Source organism: Lygodium microphyllum, chromosome 2 (assembly GCF_053477565.2).
Source record: "Lygodium microphyllum isolate KBCC chromosome 2, Lygodium_microphyllum_v1.1.10, whole genome shotgun sequence".
Lineage (NCBI taxonomy): Eukaryota > Viridiplantae > Streptophyta > Polypodiopsida > Schizaeales > Lygodiaceae > Lygodium > Lygodium microphyllum.
This window is the reverse complement of record NC_141136.1, coordinates 53516058-53532154: the sequence shown is the minus strand read 5'-3', so window position 1 is coordinate 53532154 and position 16097 is coordinate 53516058. Positions and strand designations below refer to the sequence as shown.

At 39.7% G+C, this 16097-nt stretch overlaps 1 protein-coding gene across 3 annotated transcripts in view; it reads left to right on the top strand.

Moving 5' to 3' along the window:
* LOC148039744 (transcription initiation factor TFIID subunit 4b-like) overlaps positions 1–16097 on the top strand; it is a 51182-nt gene that overhangs the window by 29252 nt on the left and 5833 nt on the right. For all 3 annotated transcript variants that reach the window (XR_015693229.1, XM_087693593.1, XM_087693591.1), the window contains exons 6-11: positions 7481–7728; positions 9614–9701; positions 13205–13340; positions 13430–13485; positions 13602–13658; positions 13737–13880. Coding sequence is in view for 2 of the 3 variants with exons in the window: in XM_087693593.1 (XP_087549719.1) it covers positions 7481–7728; positions 9614–9701; positions 13205–13340; positions 13430–13485; positions 13602–13658; positions 13737–13880 (729 nt within the window). In the remaining variant the exon portion in view is untranslated. The remainder of the gene's footprint in view (positions 1–7480; positions 7729–9613; positions 9702–13204; positions 13341–13429; positions 13486–13601; positions 13659–13736; positions 13881–16097) is intronic.

Here is a 16097-nt window from a genome sequence, read left to right as displayed (position 1 = left end):
ATGTTGCCCCTTTGGTTCCGCCTTAGGTTGGCTCCTTTTGCTGGTCACTATTTCTCTTGTGGCCAATTGGGTTACTTCTTGGCAGAATATCCCAATAAAAAGATTACCTTGGTGGACGCCCCCCTGTCCTATCGAGCACCAGATTATTGTGCCCAACTACTCTCAACACCAGCTCCTCCTCTAGATTTAGGGACAGAGGGATGGCCCGTTGCACTAAAGGAAAAGCCCAGGAGACTTCCACGCCTACAGTATCTGCCAACCCTTCTTTATCATTGGACCCTCTCTGCACCTATTCCCCAAAAATGCTTATTTAATGAAAATCCTAAAATGATGCACAATTTGAGAGAGCTTTTAAAACGGTGCGAGGTATGAAGTCTCTTGATTGGCGACTTCTGGACAGATCAGCAGATCTGCATTTAATGTAGGGATAGCTGCCATCAACCTTGCGGTTTGTGCCAGTGCAGCCATTATTCTGATCTGGGCGGCCATTCTTGGACTTGGTGGCCCTTTTCTACAGATATAGGTGGCTATTTTCAGACCAAGGCGGGGTCCTATTCAACTTGGGCGACACATTTCCTAACTGTGGTGGCCTGTTTTGCAGCCATCCTAGGCTATTTTTATACAAGTCTCATCGGTACATTCATGTGGATAGATCTACTTCTGCTGTGTTTCTTGAGAAAGTTGCTCTTTTTGCTTGGCAGCCCCTTTTTCTCAGCTAGGTGATAGCTTTTTTGACCTATTTATCTACCCCTCTTGCTTGGCATTGAGTCACATCCACCACTTGGGATACTCCTCGTCTTTCTTGCTGTCCATCAGTCCGTAGTATGTACATCTCGCGTTTGAGCTTTTGCACTTTTGGTGGGAATTTATTATTATCACTAGACCGTGAGTTTGGCCACCCATTATTTTGATGCTAGCATTTTATGGCCGATTGGCATTTTATTTTGGGCCCTATTGGGGTTGGGCAGGCATTCCCTCCTCAATAGTTATTCAAGCATACACCATACTTGCTACTCTTGTTGGAGAGAGGAAGCTGCTGCCCATAGCCCAGTGACTCACATCTCAAGATCTTGTCATGTTTTGTGCCTTGGTATATGGATTCCATTTCCCAATCTTCTTTTCTTGTGCAACAAGCGTTTTGTTTGATTAGTTGTTCTTTACACTATGTGAACCCTTGCAAAGTACTTCTTAGTTTGAGTCTTGGTAGTATGCTTCCTCTCCATCTATTCTTTACTTCATCTTCTCTCCTCCTCTAAAATGGCACCTCCTTCTTGTTGAACTAATGATAAGTGTAAAGGTTCTGACTATCTCACTTGGAGTGCTTGGTGAAAGCATGGTTTATGTAGAAGGGCCTGTGGTATGTTGTTTCAGGAGCTATCATGCATTCGTGGATACTTGATTCTATTCCAATAGATCTGAATCGAGACTACTACAAGGAGGTGGTTCTTACTTGGGAGATAGACAATTCTCATGCTCATTTTGCTTTTCTCAGATGCATCTCTAAATAGTACCTGTTAGTAGTTACCTCCTGCAGGATAGCTCCAGAAGTGTTGGAGAAGCTATAGATGCTCTATGAGGCTTTGTCAACCATGCGAGTTGTAGCTCTCTTTATGAAGTTCGAGCCGATTGATACGATTTGGTTCTTTCGTCTTTGGGTGACATAGACAAGATTAGCTTCACCATATACAATTTACCTTTCAAAGGCTCATCTTGTGGGGATTGTGATGTGTAAGCTTCCTCTAGAGTATAGTGGTGTGGCCAATGCTTTACAGGTGTGGCCGATGCTTTACAAGCTTAGACATCAATGACCTCAGTTAGCTTTGATTATATGTCCTCCATGGTGCTTGAGGATGATGCGCCTTTGTGGTTTTACAGAGGAGGCTTCCATCTTGATATGGTGGTCAACAAGAGACTTTGTAGGTTCAAAGAGGGCTGACAGGAAGAAGAAGATGGAGGCTTAGTGTTATTACTGTGTTAAGAAGAGGCATATTCAAAAGGAATGCAATGAACTAGCGGCATTTATGGAAGAAGAAAGAGAAGAAGAAGATAAGAACTCCTTTGATGAATCATCATCATCATTGTCTTTGCAATTTATGATAATATCAAGTCTTCTTTCTATTGTATTGACAGATACTCTAGCTAAAAGCCTTTAGAAGCTTCATTCTTATGACCAGCTGTTTGCTGGAAATTATATTGGTCATGCTCTTTCAAAGAGTGATTCTCTTATGCCACACTCTCCTTTACGGCATCAAAATTTAGATTTGCTGATTTATTTTCCTTGTGATGATCTGCCTATGATTGGAACTAATGTTGTTCAAACTGCAGGCTTTCAGCATTATCTGTAGTAACAATTTCCTATCACCGATTTTGGTGTCCTTTATTACTCTCTGTCTCAATTTGCCATCGTTGTGGGTGACATTCATACATCATTGTCACAGTTTGCAGTTTACCAGTCAAGCAGGTTATAAACACTAGCTTATAGGCCTCACACTGAAAGCACAGCTTGTTGACCTAAAAATGCATTCTAAACTTAGTTAGTTCTTAATAACAGGCCCAAAACTCAAAATTACGAAACTTTTATGAAAAAATTTTATTTAAAAAAAAGTGATCCGAGAGACTATCTGTGTTCTATAACCCAAACCCTAATTTGAGAGGACCTATCCATCATAAATAGACAGGCTGCCCACCGCTCAGTCCAATTATGTTTTGCAGATTGTTAGCACATATCTCTACGGTCCACACTCCTTTCAAGGAAGATATCTCAGTCCGAGCTTCTATTTGTTGCTGATCTACACCTGGCACTTACTGCCCAGCCTCTTCCATTTGCTAATGATTGATTTCAGCCTGTTGCCATTGCTTGTTTGGTTGTGTTTACTGCTGATCCTGCCTTTCCAACCTGTGTTTGGACCTCCATAGCTACCATCAACTGCTGACTCACCATTCCAGCCTGCATTTTGCTGTTCTGCCTTGTTGTACAGCTGCCACATCATCATCTACTGCTGCATTTTGTTGTTGTAGCTGGCATGTGCACTTCTCATGACAGCATTCATTGTTTGTTGACTGTCTCTCACTGATCTAGCTCCCTTCTGCTGCATTTGCTGATGTCAGACATTCATGGATGTTATCTGTTGTGTTTTGGGATCTATTAAAGTATGACACACTTTGCAATTTGTACTCTTTGCCCCAGTTCTAGAGACATGGGAGTTCAGGGTCAATATTTCACCTTTGCATGGTGTATTTGCTGCATTGAACATTGTATATATTCAACATTCATTATTCATTCATTATCTTGTTTAGTGTTCATTATCTTGAGTTACCCTAACCCTAATTGTGTTCTTTATCCATCTATGCTTTGTTGTATGATTGTGTTTGTTATCTGTAGATGAGTATTTTTTCACATAGTTGTGTGTCAGTTTGTTCCAATAGTGAGGGAACATAGGAAGTTCGTAGATGGAGAGACACAAAGATACCTACAATAGAGGTTGATTATTTAGTGTAAAGTCATTGTTGTGCTATCTGTGAAATGTAATGGTAAGCTATATTCTTGTTTTTTTTGTGAAGAACTTAAAGTAATGAATTGAAATATTTACTGAGGTCGTTTTGGCCAATTAACAAACTCAAAGATAGGTAGAAAATGTTAGAAAAGCGTGTAACAATGGAAACAAATAGACACTGCGATGTTAGGTTGTAAGAGCACAAATAAAAAAAAAGTACACTGCAAGAACATGAGAACTAAAAAAGAATATGCTCAAGAAATGGAATCCATATACCAAGGTATAAGTATAGTACAAAGACTCCGGCACCGAGTCATCCATAGTGTGCAAGAACATGAGAATTGAAAAAGTACAGTACAAGAACATGAGAACTGAAAAAGAATATGCTGAAGAAATGGAATTTATATGCCAAGGTACAAGAATAGTACAAAGACTCCGGCATTGAGTCATCAATAGTGTGCACAATCTCTCTCTCTCTCCATCTAGAAGCAATCGTGTTGAAGAATGTGTATTTGATGATTGATTGACAATGGGAGAGGGGAAGCCTATAAATAGGCAATAAGGTAATGCGAGAAAATCCTAGTTGGCCAGCCATCAGGGTGCCTAAAAACATGGGTTTGCTAGCCACAAAAACATATTGCATAAATCATTGAATGCACGTAAGTGCTTGGACTCACTCACCCATGAGATGCACTTTTCTAGCACCCTCTCTCAGATAGGGTGATCAATACAAGAGTATATACAATGGCTATGACACATCATAATAGATATGACAATGACAACTAGATAGGACCGTGGATACCAAGGCAATGGATCGGATAGACATTGATGTTGATGTTGATAGTATTAGGTCTTGACTACAGAAAGTAAATAGTAGTACTCAATGCTTGTCACCAATGCTGTGTAGTAGCACACATGACCATGAATTCCCCACCTTTGGTCAAACCTCAAAGTGTCCCCTCATGTGAGCTTAGACTAGGAGCAAGGTTTGCTCTTTGTAAATGCTCTTTGTTAAACGACATAGCCCATCTTGAATGTGTATGTCAATCCCAACTCTAGGATTTCAAATCTTACCATACTTAGAAAAATATGTGGGAAGCTATACTCTAGGCCCACTACACTTGCATATCAATGAGACTAGGATTCCCCACCACCACCATCACCACCCTCTCACACTCCCTCTCTAGAATTGGAGAGTCGTGAAGGATGCTAGTACACCAGGACTAGAATGTGGAAAAAGAGGCATTGACAACATTTGTATTCACAATAGACGAAGAGTCTCACCCCTCAAGTCAATTGTAAACTCAACAATTTTGAAGCTAAGAATAAAGCCTTGATACTCAGCTCTCACTGAGCGACCTTGGTTCAAGTCCTGACAATAGAACCATGAAACAAACCTTTCTTCACCAAAAGGGTGGTAGATGGCTTGATTAAGCACTAATTACAGCAAGCAAATAAATAGCAAATCTGGAATTTAAACTTTACCAATTAATCTTGGACAGCTTCCACTTTGACCCCAACAATTGGCATCCCTCGTCTTTATTGCTCTAAGTTGAAATACATTGAAATTTGAACTGATCTTGTTCAAACATCAAGAGAAATGGCTGTCATAAATGATCAGCAACAATGATAATCAATTTGCCTTTTGATTTGATTGGAGATTGGGCACAAATTGATCCTTAGGCTCTTGCATGTAGGCCAAACCAAATGGGAAAGGGCTTACCTCTTAGATCAGTTGTAAATTCTCAATTAACAGCTGCTACTCTAAGTAGGGGGCCTTCAATGATCGGGCATGGATCTCGAGGTGGCTGAGAAACCCTAATTGCTGCTGTAGATTAGACTTTCAGCAGCAAAAATCACTGTTGCTGTTCACTAGGGGCTGGAATATGCTGAGAATTGCTGAGGGAATATCAGAAAATGACAGAGAATCAGTTGGAGAGAGAATCTTTTGTGCGGTAGCTATGATGGCACCAACAAGGTCGAAAGGGGGTAAAAAGCAAGGGTACTTTCCAGCAAGAACCACAATTTGTAATTTAGAATTTAAAATTGCAAATCCACCATACTTGGCTTTGGATTTATGCTGATCCAGCATGCTCTGGAGTTTTCCAAAAAGTATGGCCACCTATTCAGCAACCTTCAATCCCCTCTTGGACCATTCAGTTGGGAGTGACTGCTAGACTGTGCTGCTATTAGGTGGATTTGTACTCTTTTCCTTAGCAATGCTACCTTGCTGCTTCATTGATTAGTTGCCAGCCTTCGTAGGACAAAGGATCTAATAAGGCAAGCAAATGCAGCTACCTGCTGGTGCAGAGGTGACTGTGGTAGGACCGAAAAAACACAAGAAAGTATTGGATCAGGTTTGATACTGGAAACTTCTCTGTTACCAAATGAATCTGTGGCCCATATTGCAAGGTTCGTAATTGTTACACTCTTGGACATCTAGGGTGGGTTCCTGCAACGTTGGTCAAAACCTTGGTTCATGTGGATATGTGCCTTTAGCATCCGGCAATTAAGGAGTCCTAAAAATAGGAATTGGGGGTTTATTTGCGGCACATCTTTCAGGGTGACCAAAACTTGGACTCTAGACCCACTTTAAAAGAGTTTAAGTCAGCCTCTTTTCAACTATTAGAACAACTGTTTGGAATTATTTTAATGTCCAAAATTTTGGTCAATTGTGTAGCCATGGTCTATGAACTTGTTTGACAAGATTCTGGCATATTCTGGTGCCGAAAACTTTTGTCTTCTAGTGTTGACAAGGAAGATGGTATTACCTCATAAGTGCATGACACTTTCAGATGTACTCAAGATTTATATTTTGATCTATATGACTATGGTTGCACGCAAACTTGTTTCTGAAAATACCAAATGCAGGTAACTTGTAAGAAATACTTATAATAATTTAAAGACGTTCCTTATCATCCAAATATTTTGTGATCCCTAAAATGTGACGTTCTTACTTTTTGCCTTAGGATGGTGTCTTGGAAACTGTGGTAACTTTGTGATCACTGATGCGACAATTTATGACAGCTTTGTGACCACTAACATGATAGTCCAGTTCTCTCTCTCTCTGTGAGTAAATACAGCACAGTTGACTACAATAAATAGTTTATTGTTGCAGACAGCAGTTAGATTTCTCTCTCTCTCTCTCTCTCTCTCTCTCTCTCTCTCTCTCTCTAGTGCATTATAAACAATTTACTGCACTATGTAGTGTAGTGGGAGTGATGATGAGGTGATTGAGGAGGATGTGGAGGACGAGTGGTGATATATTTTCTAGGATTTAGTAGTGGCTTTTTAGCAGTTTCCATATATTTATTAAATGTTGGGCAAGGTCCATAGGCCTTGTTGGACACTTTTACTAGTTATAATATTATATTGATGTTTTTAGTTTTATGATATACACAACATGTCTTTGCTTCACCTTGATCTTTGATGGATATGAGTTTCCATTTAAATATCATGCCTTTGATCATGATGCTGTAGATCATAATGTGGTTTAGATATGGGATGTAATGACTATATTCTTCAAGATTTGACATTATTTGGAGGTTTATATTGTGGAATCTGATTATTGGTTATGCAAGTAATGGATAATTTCTTTTAGTATTTTGTGCATGCAAGTTCCACAACCCATATTTTTTGCTGTAAGTGTAAGAAATGTTTTTTAGAGGTTTCCTAAAAATTGATACTGTAGAAAACATGTTTGAAGCTCATTCTTTACCTTGTGGTTTCTGAAACCTATGGCTGCTATGTGTATGACCTCACTTTCACTGGTCACTCAATGCTTTAGCGATATGGAATATTGCAGCAGCATTGCTAGCTGCATGACGTATAAACCTTGTATGAAAATATTGTCATACTTGGCAACTGAACAATAAATTGTAGTTTAATCTTATGACAACGAAATAGACTGTATAACCTACTTTGACAAGAGTTGTAAGTCTTTTAGTTCATGATAAATACTTTTTAATATATTTATGTCTTCCCAGGTTGGGGATCTCGCAAGTGGGCAGAATACTGGTGCTACAGCTGATACAGCAATGACGTATTCAATGTCTCAAACTGGCTCATCCCTTACCAATACAAAGACCAATTCAGTTCCTGTTCCACTCAACATTCCTGATAGTGCATCGCAGCCAACAGGATCAGGTGGGAATCAGGCTAGGACACCTCCCAAGAAGTCCACAATTGATCAAAGAAAATCATCCGAAACATCTCCTGTGATGCAAGGTCGAAGGTGGTGTCGTTACTCTAGTGCATGTACTATTGTGCTCAGAACAAGTGTTGCAATAAATATGTCATTTTGTGTTCTGCCTTACTGGTGAGGTGGCTTGCCTAGGCTAGGAGTGCCATCGTAGAATTAGAGGTGTGCTGTTGTTATTAGTTTACACTGTTTGAACCAACAGAGTTACAGAATATGATATAATGGTCATTCTTTTGAATAACAATGAAGTAATTTTTTTCAAAGAAGAGAAAATTCCATGAATAAATCCCTCAAAACAAATTATGAATAACAATAGACCTACATTGGTAATTTGGTTATTAGTGGATCAAAGGCTCCTTTATGAGCTGAGGCCTTCAGGAATTTACACATGCTTTGAGAGGGGCAGGGAAAAGAAATGAAGCTGACAAAATATGATTGAATTAAATGCTGTTTTTCACTTGTCTAAAAGAATAAGGTACCTGCGTGAATTTGTTATTACTGGATCAAAGAATTAATGGAGGACATACCATTCTCTATAAGGTGAGGTCTTAAGAACTTTACTTGTATGTTTGAAGTGCGCAAGAGGCATGAAGAAAAAATGCTGATATAAAGACCTGTAGTAGAAGCAATGGGAGCTCATTGATGAGAACTAAATAGACTATGAAGTCCTACAAATGAAGAGGACCTGAAAGAAAGCAAGCAGTATTCAAGGATAGCGGATATGGGTTAACTACTGCCAACGAGCAGACATAATGATGGCTCTGATACTTTTAACAGGTTGTGACTGCAAATGAGCTCTTGTCACTGTCATAAGGTTTTTGCTAGGTGAATGGAGAGTTTATGTTAAATGATTGACTGGACAAAGGACTGCCAGGATAGAATTAAAGATCATCCAGAGTGGAAACTGAGAATGAGTACAGATGCTGACTTTCTGAAAGAACAAAACATGGATCAATAATGCATATCTCTTTCTATACCATGCTCCGGAGTTTGCGTAGTGCCGTAGTCTGCTTACTTGCTAGGTGCCGTGGCTGACATCTTCCTTCAAATTAGTTTTGATGACCAGAAATGAGCTGTCATAGCATGTCTATTGCTCATGCAAGAAGTGGGACTAAAGTTTGTATTCAATACCCACACCATTCAGCATATCTTTTTGTAACTGAATGAGCCTTCCTACCAATGGTACCATCCATTTCATATTGCAGTTTGAAGACCCACTTTTTAACAATTAAGCCTACTGAATTTCAAATGTCCTTGCATTTCGTGAAATCAAATAAGCCCTTATGGTACTCAGCCAATGCTAATTATGCTGTATATCTTTAAGAGGCTCTACACATTTTGGAAGTATTTGCCACCAGAATGTATCAAGCTGGCTGTTGAATGATGAGCAGGAGGTACTCATATCTGACACTTCAAGAGATTCCTTGCATGTGATATTGTATATCTGGAAGACTTAAAAGTTGCCCAAGCCATAACAATTTGCTCTAACAATCCTGGACTTGATAAGGTACTTGTCGTGCTTGCTCTGCTTTTCTTACAGATTGTCATTTCAAAATGGTGTACGCTTTCTCTGAAAAAAGAAGGCTTATGCCTAAAAAGTGTACTATCTGAGTAAATTAGGAAATTTCCTTGACTAGAGTTCACTGGCATAGATCTCTGAGAGCACATATGCTTAATTTCTCTGTACTCTCTATCTCTTGAATTGGTATAGCTAGTGATATTTGATCAACTGATGTAAATAGGGCATAGATCTCTGAGAGCACATGTGCTTAATTTCTCTGTACTCTCTATCTCTTGAACTGGTATAGCTAGTGTTATTTGATCAACTGATGTAAATAGGGCTATCATACTGTGTCTTTTTAAATTTCTATTTAGCTTCAAAGTTCTTGTCACGAAGGCTGGAAACATATGTCTGCAGTAAAAAGCAAAAGGTAGGTGGAGATGTATTGGAGCAAAGCATTGATCAACTGAATGATGTCACAGCCGTTAGTGGTGTAAATCTTCGGGTATGTTTTCTAATATTTGCAAATTGTAGGCAGTTGATATTTTAACTATATGTTTGCTTAAAACTTTGCTTAATCAAAGGCCTGCAGCCTGCATTCTCTGCAGTCACGTGTTCGATGTGATCTTTGCTGTATCTTTGGTCAAGAATACATGTTCTTTGCCAATACCATAAAGCTGCCAGTGATAATACCGTAAAAAGGCCATTGATATATCTAGTGGGTTTATTCAGTTTTATAAGCCACGTGGATTGAGTTTATTTGGGCTTATGATTACTCCTACTGCATTGAAACATTTTGGGGCTTGTGGTGATCCCCATTATTTATGTGCCTTTTGTGTTTTGTTGCAAGGAGCTATGCAGGATGAAAGGGTGTACTTGTTGAGCTAAGTTTTTAGGCCCTATGTTTTGCAATGTTTTACTGCTTACTCATTTGATTGACTATGTATCAAGCAATGGACACTTGCTCTATTTAAGGGATGGACCTTTTAAAAGTTTAGTCATTGTAGGAGAAGATTGCATTGACCAACAATAACATTTATGACAAGGAACCTTTCTCCACAACAATTAGGGGTGGATCATTTTCACAATAGTTGCATTGCATTTTAGTCTAAGAGGGTGATTTATGCCAAGAACATTTATGACAAGGAACCTTTCCCCAGAAGCAAATGGAGGTGGATCATTGGCAGAAAAGCTGCATTGTGTTATTCATTCTTCAGTGCAATCTTTGGTTTTGAAACTGCCTTCCTATGGCTGATGTCAATGGGAAAATCTATGAACTCTCGATGTAGAAGATAAATGTATCATATCCTTTGAATTATTCTTGTTTCTTTACTCCTGTAAACCTTTTGAAGTATTTTCATCTATATGCTCCTATGCATCTCCTGCTATTGCCAGCATCAGATAGACATCTCAGATATACGTCCAGCCATCATTTTCACCCTCATGGGTTCAAGCCAAATTCTGTTAGACAGCCATCCTCAGACCTCTCCAGAACAATTACCAGCTGCATCTGACAATGGTTTTACTGCTTGATCATCTGCTCATCATGGCATCAGAAGCTGTTTTGCAGATCTTATCTGCTTTTGTGTCCTATGCATGTCAGAGCCTTACTGAATATCCCATTTTTCTTGGGCTCCTAAAGAAATCTATGTGCTTCTTTTGTGGCGGTTTCTGATGATTAGTGGTAGTCTCCTGGGTAAAGTTTGGAAATCAATAAGAGACCATTTCCCTCTCATGGAGGGCTGTGGCAGCCTAGCACACACTGGCTATTTCAGGATATCCAAGCTACAGGGCTTGGGAACAGTTTTGAGGACAGATTTGCTGCATCTATTATATGGGCATGGAGACTTCATCAGATTGACCCATTGAGTGCTGAAAAGGAGTTGAGGCAGCCAGTGGTTTGCTTTTCTGGAGCTGCTGACAGAGACTTCGAGGTATCAAGGGGGCCAGAGTCATAATGGAGAGCATCATGGAGGTGGTACCCCTTGAATGGAGGGATGACATAGCGATAGATCAGACATGGATAGGGCTCTTTACTAGAGGAGAGATCCTTCTTGTAGTGGTAGCCACCAGTGGAGAGAGTGTGTTTACTTTTTCAGTAGAGATGGATGGTAGACTTAGGCGAGAGGATCTGGATCAGTTAGAGATCACAAGATGCTCTTGACAAAGGATTAGAGTTGTGGCTCATTGTGATAGGACTTGGTACTTAGAGCTTGACCCTTAGACTTGTATGGAAGATGGATGGAGGCATTGGACATATAGGAGAATACCATTGCAGAGGCTTCAGCGGAATCTTGGGGAGTGGGTATGGAGAGATCCATTTGCAGAGAGGCCTCAGGATGTTCCCTTCTTTGGCTATACCACCAGGTTGGGGAGGAGAATATAGATGAGTAGGACCAGAGTGGTGGCCAGCTGCAGCTGAGCACTGGACTATCCAGAGTAAATCACAGCTGTTCCTAGCAGACTTAGATTGGAGGACAGCTTTAGACCAAGAAAGATTTCACTCTTTCTTTGGTTACTAGCACATAGGAGTTTAGCAATTGGTACATGGCTTGGCTATGTTAGAGAACCTATTCCTTGTGCTTGATGTGGGGAGCACGAGGAGAAGGAGACTTAGAGGCATTGCTTATGGGATTGCCCTTGGGCTTAGGAGCTCTGGAGGAGAGCCCTTAGGATGGTGTTTCATGGCAGTATAGATTCTATGATTGCTATGTGGGGGATAGTTGCATGGGCCACTGACAGAGGCCCTGCTTGTGGGTATGATGATTCACAGGGGTGTCAGGTTTATGTCATCGTGGGGCAGCTTATGTGTAGGACTTTCATGCCAGATTTCTCATAGACAGTGTGGACTTAGGGACATTCTCAGATATGCAAGCTCATAGCTAGCATAATTGCTTGGTACATATGGACAGCCAGACATAGCTAGGCTATTGATTTTTTGGACATATCTACTGCAGAGAATCTTTCCAGGATATGGACACAGCATACTCTTTGTGGGAGATGGGAGAGAATACAGGGCAGCTCGGAGACCTTGAGGAAGAGGAGAGATGCTTTTCTCAGGATATGGGATTCTGGCACCTTTTTCCACTTCCAAACCCACATGGTTTGGCATTAGAGAGCTCCTGACTGGCTATTCACTCAAGCTTTGTAATAGACTTCCCCTTGTTGTGTAATTCTTGATATGGAAGTCCCTTACAGGGCTGCTTTGGAATTGGGGTTTTGGCCTTGGGATGCTTTGTTCTGAGGTGTGCTAATAGAATTTTCACTTTTCTCTGGAAAAAAAAGGTTTGGAAAACAACAAAGAATCAGAGCCTTGTGATTATTTAATCAAAACTCACTCTTGCAGTTTCTGTAACAGATCTTCCGATTACAGGTATTATAGCAAAGGCGTTAGCAACTCTTCAAGCCAAAACCCAGTGTCTCACTTAGTCTTGAGATCTCAAACTTTTTCACGGAAGCTAGTTGAAACTGAAACTCAGTCTTCTTAGATTCGGGTTTTGAGTTGCAGAGAATTAGTTTTTGCATTAGCAATTTGTGAGAGATGTATTAGGTGAGCTTTGAGGGGCCAGAGCCTGTTCCTTCCAGTGTTTCTGTGTACGATGTTGTTATTCTTCTAATCGTTAATAAGTGGCAATTAATTTTGTTCACTTTGCTAGTGCCATCTTACAATATGCACATGTAAATATGTTCATATAGTAAATAGGTATGTGTGCAACTGCTAGGCTTACAAATACTTTGTTTTCTGCTGAGAGCAGAAATGAATTATGGTGATTTTTGTTGTTAGTTTTTGCAAAAATTACTGGTAGAATGCAACAGGAAATTTAAAAGTGTCATTATGCAATTGAACAAACTACCTTTTTTTATGATAGTCTTAGCTCAATGGAAACTTTGCTAATGTGTTGTATTTTGTTGCGTTCTGAGCTAAACAGAAACTTTACTAACATGTTTTATGTCCAATAAACCCTGTAAATTTCTCTGGTGTTCTGAAAGTAAACTGGGCCATTTTAGGAGGAAGAGGAACAACTTTTGGCAGGTCCCAAGGAGGAAAGTCGAAGCACACAAGCAATGAGGAGGTTTGCACAAGAAGAGGAAGGGCGCTTGTTTCTTGAGAAAGGTCCATTGCGCTCGAAACTATCTGCAATTGGTGAGTAGGCATCTTAATGGAATTGACCTATTTTAATTCACATTCTATAGTGTTTGCTAAGTTCAAAAGCATTGCATTGTATCCTGCAGCAGCAAAGCATGGTATCAGTATCATAAATGAAGAGGTTGACCAGTGTTTGTCAATGGTATTTTCTTGAAACATATACCTTTCTTATCTGGGTTTTGCATCCCTCAAAAGTGTGATTCAAATCTTATTTGGTTACCTTCGTGTGGCAAATCTCCTGTATGTTTACACAATCAGTCTACAGAAGAGCGTTTACGGAGCATGCTTTACAAACTTATCAAGCTTTCATGTCAGGTATGTAGTAGTATGCATTTACGGCTCAAAGATCTGATATACAACATAAAGACCTTGCCTCCGTTTTGATGGTTTTAGAGAGGTGATCAAGAAAAGGGAAGGCACAAGATTGTAGTCACATCAGATATTCAGAGACAGATTGCATTGATACGGAAGAAGGCCAAGGAAGAACAGGACAAGAAGCAAGCTCTGGAATCTGAGCGCTTGAAAAAATTAAATGAGGTGATACTTAATTAGCACTTCACCTTGGACAACTTGATTGAAACAACTTGATTGAAAATTCATTTCCGCATGCACAATAAAGGAAGGTCTTGACTAATGGTATATTTCCTTGGAAGATGCTTGACTAATGTCAAAACACTAATAAGAAAAAAAGAAAAAGAAAATATACAACCTGCTCAATTTGCTAGAAGCTATAAGCCTCCTTCGGATAGTGAGGTGGGAATTTTACAATGTTGTGTTAGATAAATATTTAAACGTCCATGAGCAGCATGTTGTTCACCATAGTAAACAACTTTTGTGAGGAAATTGGCTGGAGTTGACTGGTGGGCACATATTCAAACTCCAGGAAGTGATTCTCTGAACAATATGATACTGCAAGTCATACACCTTAACTTCTCTAATGCTCTAGTATCAAAGATAATATAAACATAGGGCTGGTTATTACAACAGGGATTGAAGAAGGGGGGGCCATCAAATTGTCTGAGCTCTTGAGCATGAGTAAACCAATGCAATCTTTGACTGTTGGCGATAGCTAGTGGTCTTTATATTTGTGTTTTAAAGAGCCACTGATAACTGCCTTTTAGTTTTGGCAGAAGATAGGCCCTCATTGAAGGAATGTCACATAGCCTGAAGTAGACCTTTGATTAGGCTGCCTGCAATCAGCACCTAAATAGGCTTTGCAAGGATATTGTGCCACTTTTGCATACTATTTTAGATGAAAACTACAGCTTCCTTTCAAGCACCGCAAAGGCCTCTTTAAGGCTTTCCAATGATTGTGGGTTGGATTTTGAAGATGCCTAGATGAAATGTGCCTTGCTTAACACAAGTCTGCTCTTGTGCAAGTAATTGAGTACATTATATGTCCTAAATTCTGAGCATGTGGCTCATTGCTCAAAGCAAAAATAGAGGATTGTTCCCTAGTCGTGATTTGCTACAAGTGGGGCAGACACAATGAAAGAATTAACAAAAATGAATTTTCGAAGAATTTTATCAATTTTCCTTTTTTGATGTGGGATGATACATTGAAGTATATGCTAAAGTTTGATACCAAGCAGTAGAACAAGGGACCATTGTCAGTGTATGGAAAATGAAGATCAATTCGTTTCTTTGCATGATGCATCATTTGATCATTTTGAGACTACTTTTTGCATGTCATCCACATACAATATGAGCACTATGTAACAATCAGAGGCCTAGACATAGGTATTCTAGGTTTATCTTGATACAATCAACCCATTGCATAGATGGGTGGTGGTGGTCATGAAACTTCTCATACTAGTCATAAATTGACTTCCAAAGTCAAGAAACATGAGTAGGATGCCCTCAATTTCTCAAAGTATTTGTGAAGAAATACTCCAAATGCAAAAAACACAAAACCAATCGTACGACAAAGCATAGACTGATAAACACAGAACATAGTTAGGGTTAGGGTTAGGTAAACTCAAAGACTGAACACAATGAATAATAAAATGAATGAATATTGAATATACAATGCTCATGCAACAAACACACTATGCAGTGAATACTAAACCTCAAACTCTTGTATCTTTGAGATCAAGGCAGAGTTTATGAGTTGGAGAGTGTGTCATACTTTGAACGGATCTCGAATTGCAGCAGCAAGGTAGCCTCCATGTGTCGAACACCAGTAAATGCAGCTAGGGAAGGCCGGATTAGATGCAGATGACAATGCTAGAGAGAGAAATACTAAAAATGTAGGTACGTGAGGAGAGGAAAATTGGGCGTCAACTGAAATTAGCAGGCGACTGTATAGAAGATACAAGCGACAGTTGGAGAAGAGAGAAACTCAGCAAACACAGATTTTGAAGATGGCGATAGTGTTTAATTGATGGGGACAATACTAGATGATGATGTTAGCAGAGAAAAATTGCAATCTAATAGTAGGTGACAACTCCAAGGTACCAGGTGATAGTTTTAGACAGGTGGCAAAGGTTGGAATCAGGTGCTAGATGGTAGCAGATGGATGGGGGAAGCTTTGACCGCAATGCCCTTTGCGAACGGGGTGTGGGTAACAGAGATATGACTCTTGAAACCTACAAAAACAAGATTGAGAGAGAGTAGTGGTTTGTATGCCTATTTATAGAAATTTTGGGACACCCGAATTAGGGTTTTGCATGTGGGACATAATAACTCTTTAGGATTGCGTTTCTTTTTAAATAAGAGGGTTTTTTCATTAATTAAGCATGTTTTGAGATTGTT